Raw genomic sequence first — 26,850 nt, forward strand, 5'->3', positions numbered from 1 at the left:
CACTCTTCCTGGCTCGGCCTCGTGAGTTGCTGGCATCACAGGACTGGTGCCGCACACCACCATGCCGGCCAGCAAATGTTTTTAACTGACTATTGAAAGACAGCGACCTGGTCACTGTCAGTGAGAGTTGTCCATCCCCTGAAGCCACGGAAGGCTCTCTCAGGAGCGCCAGTCTAAGAAAATGTCAGACATTAAACAGGCAGGGTTAGGAGGAATTGGCCACCTTCAAATGTTCAGGGAAAGCATCCCCAATGGGCAGTTGAATCTGTTCCTAATTTCAAATGAGCAGACACACAACCTTCAGAAAGGAACGTGGGGCTTTGGAGAATATGCCAGCAAAAAGGGATAAAAGGCCCTGTATCTTCACACATGGATGAATTCTTAGAAAAGCGATACAAAAATATGTGCATAAAAAATGTCAAGACAACATACAATAACATTAACAACCATGGCTGATCTCAATCCCCCCCCCCCGGGTTTTATTTTCAAATATTTCTACTTTGTTAGAAAATATTTTCATCTTTACCTTTGAACTAGAACAACACTAATAAAAACAACTTGAACAACTTATTAAATAAAAGTTAACTCAGCAGTAAATCATAATTTCTAGCCCTGGAACTACAATATCAACCCAGTCATTTTTTTTTCATCTTGTCCAAATATTTCTTGAAATTGTTGCATTGCATGGACCAAGTCATATCATTTATCGGTGTCCCATGTTTTTGTTATTGCTATAACTAATTCTAGTTTATTCTAGATCATTTAAAAACGGCTTCTGTTAGATAAGTCTCAGATGTAAATGTCAAGTGATAATATGATCATATCCTCTGGCGCTTAAGTCATTAATTTGTTGTCCCTAAACACTCATAGCCAGGTTGTTTGCAGGGGATCAACATTAGAAAGCTCCACTTGCCTTCCATTAGCAATGTGGGGCTTTATTGTGTCCACTGTGGGCCTTTGAGAAAACAGGATCCATAGTTGGCTTCATTTTTCTCGCTAATAACCCACTTTACACAAAAAGGCAGTGGCATACTCAACGGCAGGCAAGATGCAGGCAAGATGGGGCGTTTCTCACAGTGAATGTCCCAAAGCTCACCTGAGATCCATCCAGGTACCGTCTTCAGGTCTCTGGCTCTTCTTGGGCCCAGATATGAAGTGAAATATTGCTGAAGGGCCCTTGCCTCTCATCCCACCTCCCTAGCCTTCTCTACTCACCTCAACTCTTGACCCTACTGTCCCTTGTCACCTGTTCCCCCCCCCTTTTAACCCCTTAACACAAAACAAAATATTGGAGCACAACAGTCCAGGAAGAAACTCACGGGTACTCCTGGCATCCCTCGGGGACCATCCTTTCCTGTGTCCCCAGGTGGGCCTCTTGGACCAGGAGGGCCTGGGGGTCCTGGAGGCCCTGCTTGTCCTTGGTCACCCTGGAAGGAAGGAAGGGAATGAACCAACAATAATCATGAGCAATTAACATTCAGGTTCCATTTCAGCATTTTAAATTCATCTTATCTAATCTACATTTACCCATAAGAAACCAGGCCACCATAAATATGAAGCCGACTGGCAAGCTACCTGTCAGCCAGGAGCAAGTATTTATTGTGGGAGAGCCAAACAGCTGCTATGAAAATCAAAGCAGCTCTCATTCCCACAGCATGGCTCTCGGAGTACACGGTTGATTACTGTATTCAGAGCCGAACAAAGCCCTGTTTCAGGGCAATGCTCTATAGGATACATCTACCCTGATCAATGAGTGGTTGCATTTTTAGTTTGGAAATATATTTGCTCACAGAACCAAAGAGAAAGCATAATGGACTCCTGCTCCATTGCATAGTAGGTGTGTAATTTATCAGAGCCAGAGAGCTTGGGAAACATGTCTACTGCTGATTGCAATTGAAGTTATCTTGATTTTTTTAAAAAAAAGAACCAAACCAGGTGGGCTTTCTATACTATAAGTCACCAAACACAACCTTATTCTGAGATATTTACAAAAACCCTCCCCCCTTCTCTGTGCGCCATGCATAAGAGATAAAGGCAAAGCGGCAGTGCCCAGGACAGTACTTGAACGCGGAGGAAAACGCAGACTCCAGCAGGAAGCAGCACTACCTTAATCAGCCGCCGTTTAATGAGCTGCTGATCAGCAGAGAGAAAGCCATGATTGATCTTAGGAAACACCATCTGATCAGCCAGGTGAGGTCAGAGGTTGAAGTTCAGAGGTGAGAGAGTTGAGGAATAAGCGTCAGAAGGCCCCGAGAAAGAAATAAAGATATACACGTTAGACTCATAATGACCATAAAAGGGAACTGGCACACACGTCTGACAGACCCTCGGCCTCTCTGGAAGTAAGACAGCCCTGAAATGGAACGAGTCCTGACTTTTGATTAGAATCGAGTACGTTTAGTACCCCATCATTTGGGTGTTGGGGCGGGGCGTGTTTTAGTGCATCCACTCCCAGAAGCGAGTGAACCAGAATCATCTTGTATTCTGCACCCTAAGTAAAAAGTCTGCGGACAGAGCACCAGTTCCAATCCAGTCAGATTTGTCAACCAGCATAATGTGGCATGAACCAGGTATGGACACCCCAAGCTTAGAGTCCTTAGAATTACATGATTGGCTGGGACAGCATCATAGAGTGTTGGAATATGTGTGAATCCAGCCTCGGATATGAGACCCCCTCCTGGGAAGTTATGCTTTTGATTGTCACTGTTCATGTTTAACTTCATTATCCGCCTCATGAATGCGCAGGAGGTTCTCTCTTAGACCAGGTCTGACCTCCCTGGTACACCTGAGGTCCCAGGTGCCCGACTCCGTCAGTTGGCAATAGGAGAAGAAGCTGGGAAAGCCCATGGATGGTTCTTGCTCACCCTTACGCTGATTGCGCTTCTGACCGAGTAAGTGCGAATATCATTCACAAACCTTGACGGTGAGGATCTGATTGCTGTGTAGGGCAGCAACTGTGGGGAAGCCTGGCAGGCCCTATGGACGTGGCACAACACCAAAACAACACGACACAAAACGTCACACAGACATCTCACCGGTAGACAAACAAAACCAAGGCGCATGCATAAAACTTCCCTTCCCTGCTGAGGTTCTGAACACACTTCAACATATTAGCGTTTTTCCAAGAAAAACTGCCATTCCGTAAAGCATGGAATGGCCAGGCTGCAGACTCACTGTGATGGGATATGCATTCTTGTGTACAGTTTGCAGCTCTTAATATTTCTGGAATCTTCTTTTTAAAGGGTTAGTGCAAACTGGAGCTAACTACAGATGTTGTTATGACAACATTCGACTCACTGGCATTCTGTTTACAAATCAGGACATACAATGCATAGAGCACACATATTAATTCTTTGATTAACAACAACAGTGAACAGAGTTTTATAGTCAGGTTGGAAGTATTCGTCGGAACAAACAGTTGGCCACATAAAATAAATGTTGCTACCCAACAAATCAAAATTCCTCTCTGTCCTCATGTGATGGATCTCGGGCTTGGCCCTGGTTTCAGGAACCTTTGTGAGGTAGATGGAAATCTGTCTCTTATAATGTGCATTTCACGTCAGAGTGATTCACAGTCCCACTTCACAGTAATCGCTCTGTCACACAACTGTTCCAAAAGAATCTGACAGATCATACAACCGCTGAAAACAGAAAAGTGGCCCGGGATTCCTTAGACAAGGAGAGTGGCGAGGGGAGCTGCAGGGGCCAAGACTGCAGCCAGTGGCATCAAGTTATCCTCACAGTGGTACCAACTGGGAAAATCTGAAAGAGAAATTTTGACTTTGCTCCATTTCTTTTAAAAAAAAAAAAACACTTGAAATTGGAGCCTTTTAGTCCCTTTTAAACTATAGAACATGTTTACTATATAAGTTAATGACAGCCCAACAATGGATGGCCTCAGTTTCCTCTGTCTGTTCTACCCTTTTGTTTGAGGATGTGTGTGTGTGAGTGTGTATGTGTATAATATATTAGTAGGATATTAATTATATTAGTGTATATATTGATAGATAATATAATTAATATAACACTAATATATAATATTTTATACACACACACACTAATAAATAGGGTTAAAAACATTGCAACTCTTTGGCATTTGCTAAATATGTACATCCATATAGCAAAGGTCAGAGATTGGGGATCTTTTCAAAGGTCAGAGATTGGGGATGTTTTCCTGTTTTGTTTTTTTTTTTTTGTTTTTTTTGTTTTTTTTTAAAGAAAATCAGTCAAATGAGGTTTGCAGCATGAAAATGTGCTTCAGTCCTATTGATTCAGCCTTTGGTCCTCACCGTTGAGCGCCCTGAGTTCTCACCCCTTGTGCCAGCTCTGCTCAGATAAGGGATGAAGTGGCTGGGCAGGTTTGAGGCAACCTGTGTCCTCGTCTCCCTGTGTGAAGCATCGACTCTACGCAAACCCAGAAATGCCACGAGGGGGAAAACAGATGTGTACCATTTGCTTTTGTTTTTACTGTGGAATATGAGTTTAAAATGTTATTAGATGGTAATGTGCCAGGATCTGTCCATCTGTGACTCATTAGCCCTATATTACACAGTCAGAATTTTATATGTAAACCTCATATTTATGTAAGAGAGAACAAAACCAGATACAAACACGCAGTCTAGGAGGGATCAGAATCTTGATTAGTGGTGATAAATCACACTGTCACTTGAAGCCTGATTATCTAACACAATAATTTTAAATTAAAAACCTTTTAACAGCACACATGGTAGGCCTTTCAAACGTTCAGAAATTTCAGCATATAAATAAGTCACCTCTCGTATTCATATTTGAGCAGGACCAGATTGTCGTCTGAGCATATTTGCAGTATAGCCGCACAAAAGCCTTAAGCTGGGTCACTTCTTGGTTTGGGCTTCCAGGGAGGGCTCAGAGGGAAGTGGCCAGGTAGTTCTGAAACCAGCAATCTACATTGGAAGCCCTTAATTTTGCATTGCTAGCTAAAGTATCTCAGTCATGTTAACTGCTACCCGGTGGGCTTAGAGCTGAAATTTAAAAGACTTCCAAAATGACCTTGGAGATTATCTGTAGCAGATTAAAAGAAAAGCACACAGAAGGGCCCTCTTAAATTCTAGCACGAATCCTAAGACTCTGTGCTTCTCAAAATGGGGAGAAAGTGACCCTAAACGTATAAGTTAGTTTTAATTAATAGTAAGCGTATAAAAAGTTTTACATTAAGGCTTTATTGTAAAGAACTTTCAATTAAAAAATTATGCAATAAAATTCACCCAAGTTTTTTTTGATGTTAAACAAGTATTGTTATATTATTATTATTATATTGGAATAGAATGCATAAGTTTTAAGACGTGTTACCATTTGGTGGTGATACTGCATCCCATTGTAGAGGGCTTCATCTACTTTACAGGCAGACTGTGCTTCTTATAGGATGGGAACAAAGTGTTGGTGCTGAGCACCCAACTTCAGGACCTGTCTTTCTGTGCTATCGAGTTCTGGCTCCCCTAGCTGTTTATGCAGATGTGTACTCTTAGGCAGGTCATTTCCCATCACAGCCCCTTCAATAGCGAAGCACAGAGATCTCCCTCTGCTTTACCTCTCATACAACTTGCCTAGTACACAGATGGTTCAAGTGGGTGTGGGGGAAAAAAGGTGTCTCAGAAAAACACGGTGAAAGAATCCAGAAATAAACTGAAATGTTGGTATAATTTGAACATATTTTCACCCCTAAATATTTTGAATTCTTAAGGAACGAGATGCACACATGTGTAATACAGGCTACCTCATACATCCCACACTCGCACCTGAGCATGCGGACCCTCAAGGCATCCATTATTGCATCTTCCTGATGTGTAGTAGGTACCTTCCCCGTCACTGCTCAGCCAGCATCACACAAGGACTGCCAAACCCACTGCCACCCTCTAGATACACACACCCTTGTGCACATTTGCACTTACACAAATAGGTAAGTCATGAGAAAGGCTTCTGATTACTTAGTAGCCATGAGGCCAAGATGCCATTATCATTTTGATTGTATATTCAGTAATGACAAGTATGACATCATTATGTTTTAGTGAGAAATTTTGTTTGGTCAAATATAGCCAATAAAGCACTGATAGAGAAAAACTTCATCCTAGATGTCTACTTTCAGATTTTTAAATGTCCAAGTTTGTGTTGAGGATCATGTCTTTCTATTTGTTTTATTGTTTAATACCGGAGAGCTTACAAACTGACAGCAGCACCTAAGTAGCCCTTGTTGATTGCATTCTGGGCAGCACTCAGTGTGCTGCATCATGGAGATTTAATGGCAAAGAGGGTCCCAAGCTCACAGCATTTAACACCTAAGAAAGCCAAGGAAAATAGGTAGGCGGGAACCAGATGGGTTGATAACTACTATGGTGGTAGACTAGGAAGACCCAAGCCAGGCACTGCGGCAAACATTTGTCCTTCCAGCACATGGGATTCTGAGGCAGGAGGATCCCAAGCTGAAGTTTAAGGCTAGCCAGGTTGGGCTATTTGGCAAGACCTCACCTCAAATATAAGTAAGCAAGGAAGAAAGTATTGAAAACAAGTAGATGGGCAATAAAGAGGAGTAAGATGACTACCCAGGTGACGCTGGTCTAAGAGTAGAACTGAAAACAGACCTTGGGAAGACTTAGAAAAACCTAGTTCAGCTGCATAACTGTCCTAGGACCAGGGGAGGGACCAACCAGTAGTTTCTGGTGCTGCTGCAGAAGAAGGGTTCTCAAAATTTACTACTTTCTTAAAGACAAGAGTGAGAATGGGTCTAGAGGGTGCTCATACGTCTTAGCTGGAATAACAGAAAGGAGGAGGAGGTGACCCAGGGGACAAGGGGGGGGGCTGAGGCAGATGTTGTCACAGGTGTTGAGCTGACATGGATTTGCTAGACTAGAACTGAGTAGTGGGATGGTAATTGGATATATTCGTGAAAGAAGAGAGAGGCTTGTGTCCATGTTAGACATGAGAGCAGAGGTGGGACTATTTGGGTAGAAAAGCAGATCAGCTGGGGGGCCAGGAGGGCAAGAGAGGGCAATAGCTGGTGAGTATGCAAAACCCAGTGATAATGCATATGTGAAAATGTTGGGGTGAAATCAATTAAATTTAGGTTGATTAAAACACAAATAAGTAAATGAATAAATAAGATAGAGCTAAGATCAGGAGTTGTGTGGCCGCATAAGTTATCTACGGGGACTGTGGGGAGAATTCAGATATGGGGTAGAGGTAAGAATTCAGGAGTGAGCAGACATGGGAGCAACCAAGAAGAGGTTCTTTAACAAGTGCTTGCACCTGCATGGAGAGGCTACCTTTTGTCACAAAAATTCTATACAGGTAAATGGCTCAAAATGAAAGACACATGTACTTTTATAATGCATTCTTCATTTGCTTTATAAATGCGCATAAATGGTCCATAACGTGAACAGGCTAAGGACAACACATGGGGCTGGAGATAGATATGCAGGGGAAGATAAATATTTTAACAATAAGGGATCAAGAGACCTCAAAAGCAAACCATATTATGGAAGAAGCACCGTAAAGCATTTATGTTATGAAAAATAAGAATCTCTTGAGTTTTTCCATAACATATACTACAGTGACTTTGTTTGCCTGAAATACATCCAGCATTACAAAAATAGCCATTACGAGGGGCACACATGTGCATAAGGAAAGATAAATATTCCTGTAAGCAGATAAAAGGACTTCTAGTTAAGGGAGGCCGCATGGAGAAATGTTTTAACAGAATGCAAAACCATGGAGGCCCAAGGATGACTTTGGTTTAACTACGATGAGGCTGAAGACGTAAGACACTGCACAAAAGAAACCTGCTGTCAAATTGCTCCGCGATGGAGTAGATGGTGCAGCCCCTCTGCCCAGAAAAGAAAAAAAAACTAGACGGAAATAAAAGGCTAAAAGGGTTCTGTCCCGTGCTACCTTCTCGCCAGCAAGAACGACGCGGGGCACTTAGGATACTTCTGCAGTAAAGCTTTAATGCCTCTTGAGAGGGAGAGCATCAGCTTCCAAAGCGGAGACCCAGAATGAGGGGAACCCAGCCCTTATAAAGGAAATAGTCCTCGCTTCTGACGTGTCACTCTTGGATTGGTCCGCTGCCCATTATCCCAGGTGATGCCTCGGAAGTAGGCAGGGACGCAGTGGTAGAGAGTTACCAAGCACGTGCGCTGGGATTAAAGGCGTGTGCTACATCACCTTGAACTCACAGAGATCTGCCTGTCTCTGCCTCCCGGGCATTGGGACCAAAGGCGTATACTACCAAGCCTTGAGGTCGCAGAGGTCAATCTGCCTCTGCCGCCCAGGCATCAGGACTAAAGGCGTGTACCGCCACACCTTGAGGTCACAGAGGTCAATCTCTACCTTTGTTCCTAGAAGCAATGGAGAATGTGGTCCGGCCCTCCACAGGGTTCCCTGAATGATGACTACATAATATGCCAGTAGGAACTGGTAAGGATCATAATCTATAATTTGTGGAAAAGATTTACTTAAAGAATATCAGCTGTGGAAAGGGCTAGTTTTCTATTCACAGATATTTTCAGTTGCTCAATGATTTTTCCATTTCACGGATAATGCAATTCTATTGTGTTTCATTATAAATATTAAGTCCAGCAACCTCAGTAATTACGCCTTCTGTATGCGAGTGACGAGTGTGGATTTTAAATATCAAAGAGAGAACAATGTAATCTCTACCCTGAAAAACCTCTTCAAACTGCACAGTAATTAAGATGTCAACTAGAGAGAAAATACAAAGGGTCTCTTACTGTGCAGAGAGTATTCTGATACTGGTCAGTGCAGAAACTGTGTAAGCGATATGAACAGAGCAAAAGACTCTACTTGTATAGAATCTTTTAAGAAGGGCCAAGGTTTGCTGAAAAGTATTCCTGAAAGACGTGATGCCGAAAAACCCCGTAAGAACAAGCAGGACTACAGAAAAGTGGTCCCGGCCGGAGGGGAGTGCAGAAGTACAGACAGGAGGATGTCAGAGAGAGGAAAACAATAGACTGGCACCGTGGAGAGAGGCACAGACATGAAATCTGTATAAAACTTTATTAAAACGTTTGCTCTAATTGAGTCAAAGCTATTCTCCCCAGAGTTGTTTCCAGAGCAGAATCCTGCATCAGAGTTTTAAATGACAATTAAAAAAAATGGCAATGACAATAATAGTGACAGCGCTGGCTGACACTCACATTGTTGCTCACTGTGTGCTGGCTAAGAAAATGCTCTTTGAATCCCTACACCAACCATTGGGCAGAAAATGGCAGAGAAGTTAAGGGCTTTGCCCACCTAACTGTAAGTATCAGAACCAAGATTCATGTCCTTGCATTTGGTCCGGGATACTCTTTCAACCATGAAGTTTGCCATAATTCTTCGCAGCTTCTGTATTTCCCTCCTGCCAACTCAGTCATTCATTCTAGAAGAATTTAATAATATTCTACGATGAGCCAGCGAAGGTTTTTGACATTGAAATTGCAGACATAAATGAGGCAGGCCTTCTCCCCGTCCTCTGCCGGGATGGGATGCGTTTTGCTATGTGTGTTTATGTTCCTCTTCCCCTGCATCTTTCCAGTTTCCTCCACCCTACCTCTACCCCCCCCCCCCCCCGCCCCCAGCTATGTTCTTCGCTGACTCTCTGCTTACTTCCTCAATAAAGAGGCAGGGTGGAAATAAGACCTTTGTACTAACATTTGTAGAGATTTAAAAAAGAATACCTTCAAGGTACTTCTAAACTGAAAGAGGGTGAGTGGATCTCAGCACAGACGAAGAAGATTACAGCAAGTCAGAAAGGTGGTGACAGCCAATGAAGGAGTGGCTGTGCAACAGTCCTGGAGGGACATTTGGGACACCCTTACATGAGAGTCTCTTGGCTGGAAGATAGCACAGAAAGCAAAAGACTAACTAGGCCCACAGCTCAGCTACGACACTGTGCCCGAGGGGCCCTGAAAATGGACGAGGCTATAGTAACATTTTATTTATGTTTTAGTAAATAAAGCTTGCCTGAAGATCAGAGGGTAAAACTAAGCCACTGGAGGTCAGGTAATAATGTCACACACCTTTAATCCCAGAATTTGGGAGACAGATGGATCTCTGTGGGTTTAAGGCCACCCTGGGCTACACAAGATCAGTGCAGAAATAGATTCAGTCTCTTGTAAACCCTAAAATGGCTCCCTTAATTAAGATATTTACTTCCCTGCTCCCATATCTACCCTTTCTCCATCCCACCCATCCCATTCCCCCAAGCTCTCCTGAATCCTCCCCTTCTCCCTTCTCTCTACCCATCTCCCCTTACATCCACCCCCCTACCCCCCCCCGTGCACCCAAGTTTTGCCTGGCAATCTTGTCTACTTCCAATATCCAGGAGGATAACTATATGATTTTCTTTGGGTTCTCCTTCTTATTTAGCTTCACTAGGATCATGAATTATAGGCTCAATGTCCTTTAATTATGACTAGAATCCACTTATGAGTGAGTACATACCATATTCCTCTTTTTGGGTCTGGGTGACTGAGAAGCCAAGGACAATGGCACTGGGTTTTGATTCTACAACATGGACTGACTTTGTGGGAGCCTGGTTTGTTTGGATGCTCACCTTTATAGACCTGGATGGAGAGGGAAGGACCTTGGACTTCCCACGGGGCAGGGAACCCTGACTGCTCTTAGGACTAGAGAGGGAGGGGAAGGTGGGGAGGGGGAGGGGAAGGGAAAAGGGAGGCGGGGAGGAGGCAGAAATTTTTAATTAATTAATTAAAAAAAAGAAATAGATTCAGATGGTGATAATTCATACCTTTAATCCAAGTACTAGGGAGCCACATGTCTTTAATCCTAGCACTATACAATGAGATGAGACAGAGGCTCAGGGCTCAGTCTGCAGTCGCCCAGTCTTGGTAGAGGTAAGACTTTTCCAGTGGCATGGCTGTTTTTCTTTTCTGACCTTCAGCTTGAACCCCAAATCTGTCTCTGGGTTTTTATTATGTGTGTTACACAAGGCCATGACACCACTTCTAAAACAAAGTGTGGAGAATGATGACCACACACACACACACACACACGCACACATCAACCAGGAATTGTGAAGTAGACTAAGTGGAGGAGGAAAGTGTAGAAACCCCAAGGAGGCTGGGGTTCATTTTTCGGTCAACTCAGTGAAGTAGAGGTTCAGACTTAGAAGTCAACTTACTACAGAAGAGTAAAGAAGGTTTCTTATGGCATTTTTAAAAAATTGATATTCATACTTCAAAGTGAAGGATGATGATTTAACTGAAGATATGGGGTGCATAGGACAAGAGCTAAGGCAGGCCACATGGCGAGGGGGGACTTTACCAAGATCTAGTCAGTTTAAGACTTGTCAATGGAAGTTCTTGAGACCCGTGGTGGTTACCGACTGACTCCATGGTCAAGATAACACTGAAAGAAGATCCATCTCCCTCTTCTAATAGCATGCTGAGCTCCTATGTGGAGCTTCAGGCACTTCCTCCCCTTCAAGTTCAGAATGTGCTCTTTCCCTGGGGTAGGTTGACGTACTGTCAATGACCAGAATTGTAGGATTGCTGTGTGAGTTTAATCAGTGAGGAGAGCACTTCCTCAGAAAGCAGCGTCCTTTACTAATAACAACACAAGAAAGGATGGAGCAAGGAGCATTAACACAGACAGCATCTGACAGCAGCTGCCATTCTTATTAGGGGAAGAAAGAGCCCTTAATCAGCATTCAGTCTGGAGGAAGGAGGAAGGCTCTCAAAGGCAGAATTTGAGATGAATGAAGTTTGGGATCAGGCACAGTCTTAGGAAAAAGTCTGGAAGAATCTGATAGGCTGTGAATGTGGGGGGTTTAAGAATACTTAAAGAAGAATTAGTGGGCAATAATAAGTGGGCTTACAAAAGATAACAAACACTACCAGAGTTAGGAAAAGCAGATTAAAAACCAAGTCTATATATACCCTGTAATTTCTTATCTGCAATTCCAAAATTCAAAATGGCTGGAGAGGAAATATTTTTCCTAAGTTCAGTGTTTTTCTTTTAAGTTTGTACCAGATGTGTCCAGCGACAAAACCCCTCCTCAGACAGATGTGAGGCTGTTTCTGCCTGAAAGTCTTCCTAGTGTGAATACGGTCTCATTCCACTGAAGAACTCTCTGGCTGTATTACAGGGTGACACCTCTCACTGGATATACAGTGTATGAACACTACCAACTTCCTAGCTTCTCAGTACTCTAAATTCTGAAACACATTGGGCTTTCAGACTTGCAAGGGAGAGTGTAAACTTAGTACAAAATTGAAGACAAAAAAAGGGAACTTGAACAGAATGGGTGAGTATAGAACAAGGAATAAGCTTTGATTGGACGCAATGAATTGGGATCCAGACAAAATTTGTCAATACAGGCCAGTCTGAGAAATGCCTAGCTAAAATGCATGACATGAGTTACATATTATAATTTGTGCTAATTTGGAGCAATTTAAAAAGAGATTTACTTTTTACTCTTTGGTTTTACATGTTAATTATGATTGGCCTGATCAACAGTTTCATGGTATACATCTTTTACTTAATTTCTTTAATAATATATAATCACATTTATAATGAGCAAATATGAATGGTGCATCTCTGGCACAACACTCTTGAATAAATTAGAAACAAGCTTTTAGTCTCTAAAGAAAATATTCATCACCAAGGATGACTTCATTTTGTTGTGCTGATGCTTGGAGAAAGGTTACAAGCTCTCATAGTATCAATACTATTTCATAACTTGAAATAATGATTCTCGAGTACAAAAATTCACAATATGGTTGTTATATTTGAGAGATACAAGTCGGAGTATAATTTCTTTATGAAAAGAGTTGCATTCCTAAATAATGAAATCATTCCTATGATTTGAACTCTAAGTGAAAGAGACCATTATGCTCTACAGTAAAATCATAGCTTAAGATTTTCAGAAGAGAATGTTCTAAATTTGGGGAAACTATGTCTAAACCTTCTCATCATATAATATGTTGTCTTTTCCCGTATTTCCTCATTTACCCTACCTTCCTATTTCCCTTTCCATTTAATCCTCCTATTCTAGTTTCCCCTTTATCTCTTTATAACATATTCTATTTCCCCTTCCTTCGGAGATCTCAGTGACATGCCAGCAAGGTGCACTGGTGCAACCATGGTACAAATGTTATAGGAGTAACCAATCACTTCTTAAAAAGTGGCCTTAAGGCCAACTCCATGATGTGGAACCCAACCTGATACTACAAAATCAGCCAAGGACCTGAGACAAGAGAGGAAAAGTGACTATTACTCTGCTAAAACAACAGCGATAAAATGACTCCCAATAACATTTCTGCTATACCCACGGATCAGTGCACTCCTAAACAAAAAGCTATTTACAATTAATTCCTGCCAGGAGAAGGAAAATCAGTTTCTTCCAACCGAGGATGTGCTAGATAGCTTAATGTTAACTTGGCACAAGCTAGAGTTATCTGAAAGAAGGGAGCCTCAATTGAGAAAATGCCTCTATAAGATCTAGCTATAGGCAAGCCTACATAACATTTTCTTAATTAGCGATTGATATGGAAGGGCCCAGTCTATCGTGTGTGGTATTATTCCTGGACTGGTGGTCCTGGGTTCTGAAAGAAAGGAGGCCAAGCAAGCCATGGGCAGAAAGCCAGTAAGCAGCACTCCTCCATGGCCTCTGCATCAGCTCCTGCCTCCAGGGTCCTCCCAGGTTCCTGCCCTCACTGCTTTTGTTGATGAACTGTATATGCAACTGTGAGTGAAATAAACCCTTTCCTCCCTAATTGCTTTTAGTAATTGTGTTTTATCACAGCAACAGTAATCTTAAGACAAGAGAGTTACTGGGTATATCAACCATACTCTGGGGTAGGCCACATGCTCAGGAGTGGTTGACCAGCACAAAACAAACTTCATGTTTATGTGTATATGTGTGTGTGCTTTTTGTTTACTTTTATTTATTTTTTTTGTCTTTTCTTTTTATTTTCTCTCTTGGAGTTGAGTGAGAAGTGAGATGGGGAGGATCTAAGAGAAATTGGAAGAGGAGAGGGAAAAGAATATGGCCAAAATATATAGTATGAAAACATTTAAGGAAAATAAGAAATTACAAGATGATGTAATTTCTACATTTTTGTTTTCATTTCCTGGTTGCATCTGATGGTGTTATTACTCAGTGGAAGAAGTATGGGTTTTATTTACATGAAGTAATATGTCACACACTGGAATGTCTATTCATTCAACTTTTAAATTTTTTGCATTTATTTATTGTGTGTTGGGGGTGGGAGTAGCTCATGTCACAGTCAGTGTGTGGAGGTCAGAACAAATTTCAGGAGCCTAATCTCTTCTTACCACTTGGTTTCTGGGGATTGTCAGGCTTGGCAGGAAGTGCCTTACACTGAGCCAAGTTGCCAGTCATGCATTCAAATTTTAAAAGTGACATTAATTCGTATATATATTTTACTTGAAATAACTATTCTGATAATGTTCTGACTTTTGCCTCAGAACATTCCAAATACTTCCTAATTTCAAGTATGTAAATGCCAACAGTCCATACAACAAAGCCAACACTAAAGATGGAATCATCTTAGAAGTTATTGAAAATGAAAGTCAAAGTAAGCTTTATGTGCATTTTTGTTAGAATCAATTCTCCATTTAAATTTACTTGATGTTTCTTTAATCAAAGGAATGTGCACATATGTGCCAGAAGCTACACTGTTTTTCTTCCCATAAAATCATAAATTTTTGGTAAATATTAGACAATTTATTTGCTTTATTTGCCAGTAAATAAAAAAAATAACAAAGTGAATAACAGTGTTTTGCTTGAGTAAAAAAAGTTTTTTTTCTGATGTCTTAAGACATATAGACGCAATGTCCAACTTACACAATACAGATGGTTTTTCATGGATGTTATATTTTTCTCCAATGGGTCTCTAATTTCAGGACCTACAAGTCACTAAGTTTACATGTTAAAAGCCAGGTGGCATCTGGGATCCTTAGCTAGGGTACCAGTTCTACCACCTCATCAGCTACAATCGTTATGATTCCCATATGTGCCTCAGGGAAAACAAGACACAAGATGGATGTCCGTCATGTCCTGACTGAAAGGGATGCTTGTTTTTGCATGAGGCACGGCCGAGTTTTCTCACTGGTGACATGGGGTGTTAGCAATTATGGAACACGAAGGGACAAGGGAGAATCGATCATTTTACAGCTCTGGGATGAAGCTTCATAATGTCACATCCAGCTGAGGGGAAGTTTCACAAATATCAACTGTCCAGCTGCCCACATTTATTGATTTGTGAAACACTGGTGAAAGTTATGCTGGGAAAGGCCCGCCCCCTTCACCCCCATCATTTTAGGGTGACTTCTGCATCAGCTGTAAAGCAGGAGAAGAAAAAGGAAGTGGAAGTCCAACCAGACATGGATTTAAGGGAAAATCCTGAGAACAGAAAGAAGAAAAATTTCATCTAGATCCAGAAAAAAAGTTAATGATAAAAAATGGGTTTGACATACAGAAACAAGTATGACTGTGTGTATGATAAACATCCAGGAATGCTGCATGTGCTGAACTCCAAGGGAAGCAAAGCGACTAGAAGACAGACTCTCGGAATCGTGTCTAGTCTAGATGGAAGGACTTTCAAAATAGAGAACATTCACCTCCCAAGTCGGCCAGCTGTCCAGAGCATCTCCCCCTTTTATGGATGGTAGGAGAAGCAGAGGAAGAGAAAACAAAATCCGGGTGTGGCTGCTTACATTTGTATTCCTAGCACTTGGGGTACTGGGACAGGAGGCTGGCCTTGAGTTCTGGGCCAGCCTGGGCTCAAGAGTGAGATCCTATTTCAATAAAACAAACCAACAAAGGCAGATATGGAAGTATTTGTCAGATTGGAAAAAATTTATAGTGACCTAAGTCACAGTTAGACTTGATGATTAAAGTGAATACTTACAACAAAAGAAGCCCGGGTTAAATACTAAAGGGATTTCCTGCTCTGTTAAGTAGATAAGAGTACACATGTGATTTGATTATAGCATAGAGTCTGTTAAAAATTCTTTTACTGCTAAATCATGAGCCCTAAACCGCCAACAAACGAGAATTAAATGTGTAACTTGCTCAACTACCCACTAGGGTATCAGTTAATAACTGGTCACAACTTCATGACCCCAGTTCATGCTCCAACATTTGTGTCAATGAAAGGGACCAGCCTCTCAAACATGGGGACAGGAAGGATACCAGTCCTCATTTGTCGGCCTATTGCTATAGCTATCTCAAATATCTGGAAAATGGGAGCAAAGAGGAGTGGAGCATTTGTTGGACTTGGAAGTTAGAATACACACACAGGGACCATAATAAGATGAACAGATTGAGGTGGACCAATCACAAAGAACTAAAAACAAAGAACAGCACATGGGTGCAAGGAACAAGCAGCTTCAATGCAGTGGAGGAACCAGAGTTTTGCAGTTTATCGTGGAAATAAATGTATTCGACTTCATTCTTAGGTCCCTAATGCTGTTTAAAGATCCTATGGTTCTGGACTGGGCTACCATTAACAGGCTGGTACTACTTTACTCATGCCTGAATTGATGAGCTTAATTTCTGGGCATTTACCTTTAAGGGGGCCATATTGTTTCAAAGAGCTTCTATTGGTATAGGACCACCTATGAAGAACAACCCAAAGGGTAACAAGGTACAGTACTGTAATAGATAGTGGAGGACAGGCTTGAGGATATGAGAGGCATTTCAAACAGACATGGCTGCGCGGAGATCACAGAACACAGCTGCCCCCCTCAGAAGGCATGTTCAACTTATTTTAGGTCACCACATGCTGAAAGGCACAGCACAGGAAGGTTAGACTACATGCGCCGAAGGGTTCCTTCCATTCTTCAACACCAGTGCTTCTAAAAAGGCACTGCATCGGAGTCTGGTGGAAGACGGCTCAGCCCAGAGGGCAGAACTAAAACCAGCTACCTCGGCAGTCGAGAACTGTAGACGCCAATTCAAAGTGAAAGCAACATTTGTTAAGTGAATAGCTGAATTACTTCATGATATTTAGGACTGTCTTGAATCAGTATCAACTGCTTCCTAAGACAGCGAGTTTCTTGGCCTTGGGGATGTCTAAACAGAACTCAGGGACTGTAAACACCAAATTGATAGCGGTTTGCTATTGCTCAGCTGTGAAATGGGTTCGTGCAGTAATTATGAGTTTGACAGAGCAGCAAATAAATGCCTCTTACCCATGTTATCACCCACAACATAGCTCTCTAAATATATTGGCAACCAGCATGTACAGACTTTATTTTTTTTGAGACAAGGCTGGCCTCGATCTCATGACCTCCTGTTCCAGCCTCCCAAGGGCTGGGATTACCAAGAACTTTTGCTCCTTCACCATTCTTTCAAAGTAAGGTGATCAAGACTTATCCCAAACCTTTACTGGCATTGACAAGTGACTTCTTAATTCTCAGAGAAGCTTCGTTGCCATTCCCATGTTAGCCTAACAGTGAGGTGAGACGCATTTCACACACACACAACTCTTATTCTGTTTGCCATGTTTTTCTTAACTTTGTTAAAAAAAATTCTATATGCTTTTCTTTCAAAGAAGTCAGGTTTTAATTTATTTTTATATCAATGAGAACATAGAAAACAGTCAAATAGTACCAACCTAAATTAGCTCTTCCTTTTAATATTTGTCCGTACAGCTGTAAGGGACAATTCCAAACAACTTATGAACTTGTTTTTTATTAGTGCCCCCAAAGGGTAGTCTTGTTAGAAATATTTACAACGGGAGATGTTTCCATTAATCCAACTATACAACCAGAACAGCAAAACTCCAGAAAACATGTACAAAGTACGAAAGCATGACTTTGTCAAGACATATACTGACTGGCATTGCTTTAGAAATTATTTGGCTCCAATAAACAAGCTTATGCAACTAATTCATATTATTGTTCTAAATATCCGTAAACATCAGCTGTGACCAACACAGACATTTCAGCTGCATCATCCAAAGCAATAAACTAACATATTGTTAAACAAAAATCCTCATAGAAGCTGAAATTTAGGACCATTTCTTCCAATTCTTGCATGCATGCTCTTCAATGCTGATGATTATTCTGATTTTAAACATTCTAAGGACTAAAATTTATCATGTTCATGTTGTTTGCTCATTATTTACTACCAGTCTATTCTGAACATGGCCTGAGATTGGTTTTTGAATTCTGCTGTTCTGTAACTTGTATTTTAAACCAAAAAAAAATCTTTAAAATAGCATAAATTACTTGGAATCTTGAAGCAAAATTACTGAGTTGAAGTAGCACTATTTTTTCTTCACCTTTTTTAATGAACAGACCAGGCTTTCCAATAAAGCAAACTCTAAGATATAATAGTCTGGTGGCAGTGGGAGACATCTATGGGATTTTAAGGCAAATGCTATGTAAATTGTTTTAAAGGCAACGATGCAGCAGTTTTTCCTCAAAAACACGTGACTCAGCGTCAGCTATCTTGTGACCTAAAGGTCTGACTGTTGTGGTGCGTGCTGTCATCATAATGTCAGAAGCAAACTAATAGAATAGCCACTATTTCAAACTCCACTGCCGGCAGAAGCCTGCACTTTAAAAAGCAGGTGTCTGTAAGACAGCGTGCCTGTCCCACGTGAAGCACATGGACTCCATTCGGGTTCTGCAACTCAAGGTACGAAAGGATCTACATGGACCCACTGGAGCTAGACCCTTCCATTTCCCAAGGAAAAAAATCCAAAGGATTGAAATGTTAGCTATTAGTTTGAGTAAACCAAATAAAATTATCTCTTATCAGAATTTAGTCCCCAGGTCCCCAGTCTGTAGCTTCTAATCTTCTCCCCAAGACTTACTGCCTCAACACAGAGAGAGGGGCGTGCATAAAAAAGTGCCAAGATTTCAGTAACAAAGATGAATAAAGGCATTCAATTCCTTTCCTCCTGTGCAGGCTGCACAGAAACACTATGTAAGTTGTGGCAGTCTCTCGAAGGACAACCCAGTGGGCGCATGACATTTTATTTGACACATTCTAAACATCTTGAGTTGTTATAGCAGGTTACCATATAAAATTCTGCGTAGACAGTGTGACTTCAACTCTGCCTTCTTCCCTGACACACTTTATTAGAGCTGCGCGGCTCCAGCATGGAAGTAATACCTCGGGCCAGGGTAGAGTTACAGCATTAGCGGTCACCATGGTACCGGGGACATGACAAGCTGTCTCCGCTTCTGCTTTGTTTGACTTTTCTGCTTCAGAGTGTAAAATGGAGAGCGAAGTTGTAAATCGCTACATGAACTTTCGGAATAAATCCAAAGTATTCACCAGATCTCCAGATAGTCGCTCTTCCCACGACTCCGTCAAATTAATATCCTTCTGCAATGGCACTGAGTAATTGCGAATGACTACTCCACAAGATGGCAAGACGAGAGAGGAAGTTTGTACCGAGTCGACAAAGAAAAAGAAAAAGGAATGGCCCATAACGTGGCGCTCTGGGCTTTTCCAACGTTGACAGTCCTTCAGCCATTTCACTTCATCAGTATGGAAACCGTGTGTTTATCTACATATGAAAATATAACTGGCACGCACACTAGGGTGAACCTTCCAATATAAACAACCACTGCCTACTTGGCAGAGAAAGAACAAAAAGTAAAATGGGGTCAGTGGATGAGGGTGGCTACCGGCAAATCTGATGGTCCAGGCTTGAACCCCAGAGGAGGAAGAAGAAAACCAATCTCTGCAAGCTGTTCTCTGCCCTCCACATGTGGACTATCACAGGATAAATAAGCATAAAGAAGTTACATTTTTAAATTTTCGCTTTCATCATCAAAATTATAGTGATTGTCAAAATGGACTATATATTTTTAAGCAATAAAGACATAAGAGAGACATGGTCAGGGGTCTCTGCCATATGATGAACACCAGCCACACTAAAGAGAACACAACCGGAAATGCCTGACAGAGCTACACTGCCAGTTCACAACTTTCCCAAGGGTCTTCTTCAGAAAGAACAGTACAGTCAAAAACTTGAAGGCAGGACAGAATCAAGTGTGTAATCTTACCCGGTACCATTGTAATATATGCTAACTGCAAGGGGTAAGCCAAAGCTTCTTCAGTAACAGAAAGATTTTATTCTTTAAAGACTATTTGTATGATAGCATATCAGACTTTTCTGATTTCCACAACTATTGAGGAATAAGGTGTGGAAAGAACTGACTGTCGGAATTATGGCTGCAACTTTTCTCTAACATTCAAAGCAAGAGAAAGATTTGTGTCACAAAGACCTTAACGGATGTCAGTGAATTCCATTTGAAAGTCAGTGCCTCTCTTTGACATGATTGTTGGGAATGTAGACCATGCAAAGGGAAGTTGCCAATGGCTTTCCCAGAAGATGGGTGAGAAAAACTATGCATTGAATTATTAAAGGTTAATTGCATTCTCTCTAGTCCTCAGATGCCACACTGAGTAGAAGAGGCTATTTTAAAAAGTAGTTAAGGCTGCAGTATCAAGTAACTGAAAAGAATTAATAAATGGCTTTAGCCATTCACCAATCTTTATAGGAATTAGAGTGTAGATAGGCTAACTTCATATATGTATGGTCTTAGCGTGGGTGTATGTGAGCAACAGTGAACAATTGTTTCACAAACACATCATAGACAAGTGCAATTAGAAACAAAGAACTTCACATGTGTGTACACAAAATATATGTATGGTCAGACCGGTTTCTGTTCACACACACACACACACACACACACACACACACACTGGTAAATGGTACACTGCCAAGGTCAATACTGGCATGTGATAAGGGTGAGTGTTTGATTATTCCTAATACGAGAAGCAACTTGGACAACTTTCAAAAGACAAACACAGCCAACGAGGCCTCTCACTTAGAACGAAGGCATTTTTCCAGACATTTCCCGGGCTACTCTGGTTAGCCACAGCTCCCTCAGTCATGCCCTTCACTCCTTACTTCCTACTTCACGATGGCAAGAATGTCCCCTGGACAAGCTCGGAAATCTCACAAGCTGATGGCCCCCGTTCAAGGATGCTGGGTGACGTCAAGGTTCTGGCGAGGTAGTTCAATACTGGGCCATAATTAAAAGAGCATAGATAAACAGATTAAGCCAGCTTCTAAAAATAATAAGCCTGGCCAGAGGTCCAAAGAATAAAAATGTGTTAGGCAACACTGAATGCATTTCTTCTTAATTAAAAACTGGATGACATCCCCTTCCCTCCATCGCCAGTGGACAGAGACTGATCAACCAGGCTGCCTGTTCTTTTGAAGTGGGGCAGAGGGCAGAATCACCACCCTTGCACTTCAGACTTTTTTCTTACCCCTGCTCCACAATATGTCCCCGTGGCTTCCGGATGGAACAGCACCATCACTGTGGATGGCGAGTCCTCCTCTTCTTGCTTCCTCTCTCTAATTCCCCTAGTTAAATTCTTATTCTAACAAGTTCTGCAGGCCTGAAGTTGAATCAGTTTCCTGGAAAGTGATCCATTTCGTTATGCTGTCGATACTTTGGATGCTATTCTATTAAACCAAGCTTGTTGTCTTGGTTTCTGAGACAGGGTCTCGCTCTTTGGCCCAGGCTGGCCTCAAACTCACACTCTTCTCACCTCAGCTTCCTCATATGTGGAGCAGAGACCAGTGACACCATATCCTGCTTCAGTGTGCAGGGTTTTGAGGGCACCTTTCCATGCCTGACTTTTAGCAACAGATTCGTGTAATGTCCACAAGTCCATAAAGAATGAGAAAAATGCCCGGAAGCTTTCTTGGTATATGGGATGGAAGAAATAACATTCTAATGGTAGCAACAACACTTTCTATTTATAGTATTTGATTAGTAGCATTTGTACCAACAAAACAAAACACAGTGAACCTAGTTGGGGTGAGGGTTTCCCCAATACCGACATTCAGGCAGTGGAGCTGAACACCCTGTCAAGGCTGGAGAGCCTTGTCTTCTCACTCGCTCTAGCCCCCACACAACTGCATTTGAAGCAGGATCACGCAACTGACATCCCTCCCTACAAAGCCAGTCTTGTTTGCCACTCGTGATTTACGGACTGTGTCTGCTACAAGGGCTGCTGGACACATTAGTGCAGGCACGCGTATGAAAGGATGCGGCTGTCTGGCACTAAATGACTTTCCAGAGGCCCATCTCAGCCAGACCTGCAGGAACCCCTCCCCTCCGCAAACAGCATTTGCTGGTGCATAAAGCCATCATTTGACCCATCCTGAAAGGGAGACTCCAGAACACGACCCACCCTCTGAGCCACATCTGCAAACAGAAACGGAAAGGTTCTGTTTCATACTTTCTTCTCTATTTGCTTGATTTGTTCCCAACGCTTCCAGTTCCAACATAATTCTGTACTCGGGTTCGATGGCGAAAGAGTGGTAGCAATCATATTAGAATAAATTGCTTGCATTTGCTGTCTGTAATATGGCCGCTATTCACTGATATTACTGGTTACAATTTGCATCTCATATTTTGTCCATTTCCAGCACAAGTTTAATACATTTACCAACAGCTACTTTCTAATATTAAAAGTCACCAGCTCCAAATGTATCCCCCCCACACACACCTTTTATTACATTCTTTGGCTGTAGGCACTAATGTAAGTGTTGATATTAATGTAGACATTAACTTCAATTTGTACGAGTTAGCAAAGCTAGGAATCTTACACTGGAATTCAAGTGGAAATTAACTTGCTTAATAAAATATTCTAGAGAGTCCTGCGGTTCAGAGGCGATCATCAACTACCCTTCACCGAGGAAGTCCTTAAATTATTTAACCTGTGCTTCACATGAAGTAGCATTTGTACGAATTCTAGCGAATGAAGCCTAAATGGAATATTCATAGATATGCTCTTTCATCTAAAATCCTTCGCCATAGTCTGTTGTAAGAGTGCGAGGTACTGCACGTCAGTCTGAAATCATCCAAAGGGTTGACACAAGCAGTGGTAAGGAGACCCCTGTGAGTGACGTAAGCAGTGAAGTTTGGACAACGAACCCTGTCAAACGACGGTGACAAGAAGGTCACCATGCAAAGGACATCCAGTGGCTATTCAGACTGCCCGGCAGCAGCATTCGGAAGCCTCTGCCAGAGGACGTGTTAAGGGTTGGACTTTGGTTTCATTTTCTATCCCCCTGAGCAATAGCAGAGCTTCCCACGAAGGCCTCACAGCCCACTGCTGTGCTGTTCTGCTAATGTGGGGATTTTGTAGAGTGTTATTCTCTGCCTTCAGAACGTTGTAAACAAAATTTGCTTGTTAGGATTTGATGTAGGATGCTTGATGACTTGATGTATTTTGTAGGGACAGAAAATACATAGATCTATCACATTAAAAAGGGACCAGACTTAATTTATGTGTGTGCACACATTTGTATGTGTGTATGTATGTATGTATGCACAGCTGTGAGGGGGTGTGCCCATGGGCGCACATGTGGAGGCTGGAGGGCAATGTTGGAGGTCTTCCTCTGTAAGGGCCCATCATTTATTGTTGGAGACAGAGTCTCTCACTGAAGCAGAAGTTCATGATTTCAGCTTGCCTTGAAGGCCAAAGAGATCCCTAACTCTGCCTGTCTCCACCTGCTGGTACTGGGGTCACAGGTCCACACAGTCATGGTTGCTTTTCTATGGATCCTGGGGATTCAAACTCATGTCCTCTTGCTTGGACAGCAAGTACTCTTACCCACTGAGCCACCTCCTAAGACACCAAGGACCAGGATTTAAAGTGATACAGAATAGGTAACAATCACTTAAGTCTTTAATACCTACTTTTATTCATATTTGATGAGTCTAGTAATTTATCCAATAACCCTGAGACATAATTTGTAACACTGAATTCCAAGGACTATCCCGGTCTGTACAATGAACCCTGCCACCTGCAGAAATAATTATTTTTAAACATGTCTATATTAGGACAAAATGACAAACATTCCTGGGCTTAATTCATTATACCACTCTTAGAGGGTACAAAACACTTAAAAATACCTCTGATTAGAAAATAAAAAATTACAAATGATAATGAACTTATGGTTTCCATGCCAACATCTGCTAAATCTGGAGAGCATTAAAATAATTTTCGCCCAATTTATTTCTTTTCATTATATTATATTCATTTCCTTGCATGGGTGATACGTGTGGGACCAAATAAGTAGTGTATTCATTAAGGCTATAGAAGAAGGCAAGGGTTAAAGAAATAAGAAATCAAATTAATATCCAAGCCTAAATGTTTTAGCAGAGTCAAAGAATCTGTTTAATCACCCCAGTCAATAAAGGTTAAGATAATAAAATAAACTTCTAAATGCTTTCCTTTGCGAGAGCTTAATCTGTCTTTCTGAAGAGTTTTTAAAGATGCTATCAGTTTTGCCGAGGCTCAGATGGGATGAAAATTTACTCTGAATACACTGAGACAAGAGATGAATTTTATGAAACTACTTAAGCCGAGCTCCTGGGTGGCTTATCGAAAATTTGAAAGCTTAAGACTCATTTAAAAGCAGCTGTTGGCTGATCATGTTGAGGCCAATAGCCACTAAATCTCTCTCATTTATCGGGCTCTGTGATCCTTGGCAAGCTAGTGGTAACCAGCTGACGAGATTAATATATAGTCAAAAGATAGCCGCACGCTATTTCTTAATTTTATTGCCTAACTTTGGTTAATAAAGCTGTTCCCTTTGCTGGTGAATATGCTCTCTTAATTTAAAAGACTCAAATATTGAAACCGTTTTGCCTATTTTTAAAGAGAAAGAGAAAGAAATACACATGACTATCATCAAAACCTTGGGTATCATAATTCCCGTTGCCGTGGTTCATAACGAGAGCTGCAGGCCTTAGGAACAGAGGGGGAGAAAGTACACTTTCCTGATGAGGAGAGATCACGGCAGCAGTCGTGGGTACAGATAAGGATGATGTAATGCCTAAAAGAGTCTTGTGCCCTCTCTCTGCAACAACGGAATCCCCTTACTGGTCAGGAAATGTCATTCCATGTTTGGTAGGAAAGGGGCTCAGACTAAGAGCCAAATCAGTTCACAGTTCACGAGCAGCTCCAGGAAATGGTCAAAGCAGTCTCCTCTCAAATGGCTACCCTGAAGGAGAAGAAATCCTACCAGTGCGAAGCATCCCCAGGAAGCGAGCGGGTATGCACAATTCACATGGAAGCACCGAGGAAAACCTAAGAGTCGTACCACACGAGGGTCACTGGAGATTGGGGGTGCAATCCTGTGGTAGAGCACTCGCTTGGCTTGTGTGGGGCCCTGGGTTATATCCCCAGAGCCAAGGGCAGGGCAGAGGGGCAGAGACAATAACGGGGGGGGGGGGGACGTGACAATGATGTAATCCCGCATGCTGTGGAAGCTGGGTTATATCGCTCTACTCCTCTACACTGAGTTTATACAGGCTCCTGTACACGTGACATCAGGGTCTCGAAACTCACTCTATTACTGTGACAAATTTGCATTCATTTATTTTCTTACTGACAGTGAATATATTGTATCTCTTATTTTTGCAAAGAGAAAGCAACCATTTATTTGTATTTGTGTTCTGGCTGTTGCATCTTCTTCATAGACCTTGGGAGCTCACATATTAAAAGGACTCTCACAGCAGGGGAGGGTATAGAATGGCATGGTGGTAAGAGCAGATATGCCCCACTGAGTTTGGGTCCAAGTACTGTCTTTCAGTAGATTTGCAAGAAAGAACTGGACATTGCAACTACCTTTTTAACTCTACTCATCAGAAAAACAAACAAACAAACAAAACAAACCCAAAACCTATGGTCATCTTCACAATGTTGCTAAAATCAGAGAACTGCCTCTCAGCACAACTTCACATCCTGGTTCTGCTGCTGACTGGTACCTGGGACAAAGCCTTTGTTTTCTAGTCTTGGTTTTGCTATCCTTGAAGTGGAAATGGTACAAGTATCCAGTCATAGGACTGATAGTTGATGCTATAACACCTGTGTGTTGACAGAGGAGGCGTCTGTCCACTGAGCACAGCCCAGACACAGGTAAGGACCTCTCTGACTCTCGAGCACCACTTAGATGATGCCAACACGGCCATGTTGCTTTGCCCCAGACGCCTCACAGGGCATATGGAATAATAACCAGTCATGACAAGAACTTAAAACATAATTTTCATACATTATTTTATTAATCCATGTCCTCGTCAGAGCAAGAGTTGATTGCTTTAGTTAAGATTTGATCTGTCAAACTTGGCCCTTGCCTGAGTCTGAGTAGTTTAATTTCACCATCCTCTCCCTCCTGGTTGTCTTCCCTACTGAACTGGCTAAAGTGTAGAGATGATGTGTACAACATACCCAGTGTGCGAGTTACTTTTTATGCTGATGTAACCAAACACCTGGACAATAAACAACTTAGGGTAGAAAGGACTCTCAGTCGAGGGGATTCAGCTCATCATGACTTCCGGGAAGGCAAGGAGGCAGGAGTGTGAGGTGGCCGGCCATATTGTGCCCACAGTCAGGAAGCATAGAGAGGTGACTACTGGTGTTTATCTGACCTCCTCCCACTACCCACTCTTCTTCAGTCTGGGCTCTCAGCCCATGGGATTGTGACATCTACATCTAGGCTGAGACTTCCTTCTATGGGACACTTACATGGATTCCTACCACTGTGTCTCCGGAGCAATTTTAACTCCAGCCGAGGTGAAAATAAACATCATACCTAGAAACCCCCTCAGCAATGTTAAAATGAGGTGATCAACAATCTTCATTGTGTCACTGGTGTGCTGCTGGAGAGACACTTATCATAAGACACTTTGTGTCTTATATTGGCACTTATATTGGTTTAATAAAATGCTGATTGACCAGTAGCCAGGCAGGACGAATAGGCGGGACGGCCA

The 26,850-nt window shown here is 42.0% G+C and overlaps 1 protein-coding gene across 1 annotated transcript in view; it reads right to left on the reverse strand.

Annotated features, from left to right (window-relative positions):
- Positions 1–26,850, reverse strand: part of Col25a1 (collagen type XXV alpha 1 chain) — a 398,267-nt gene that overhangs the window by 115,641 nt on the left and 255,776 nt on the right. Inside the window, exons 8-9 of the mRNA XM_087897573.1 lie at positions 2,107–2,178; positions 1,320–1,427 (exon numbers count right to left, since the gene is read on the reverse strand). Coding sequence (XP_087753699.1) covers positions 1,320–1,427; positions 2,107–2,178 — 180 coding nt within the window. The remainder of the gene's footprint in view (positions 1–1,319; positions 1,428–2,106; positions 2,179–26,850) is intronic.

Source organism: Myodes glareolus, chromosome 17, assembly GCF_982192425.1.
Source record: "Myodes glareolus chromosome 17, mMyoGla1.1, whole genome shotgun sequence".
NCBI lineage: Eukaryota > Metazoa > Chordata > Mammalia > Rodentia > Cricetidae > Myodes > Myodes glareolus.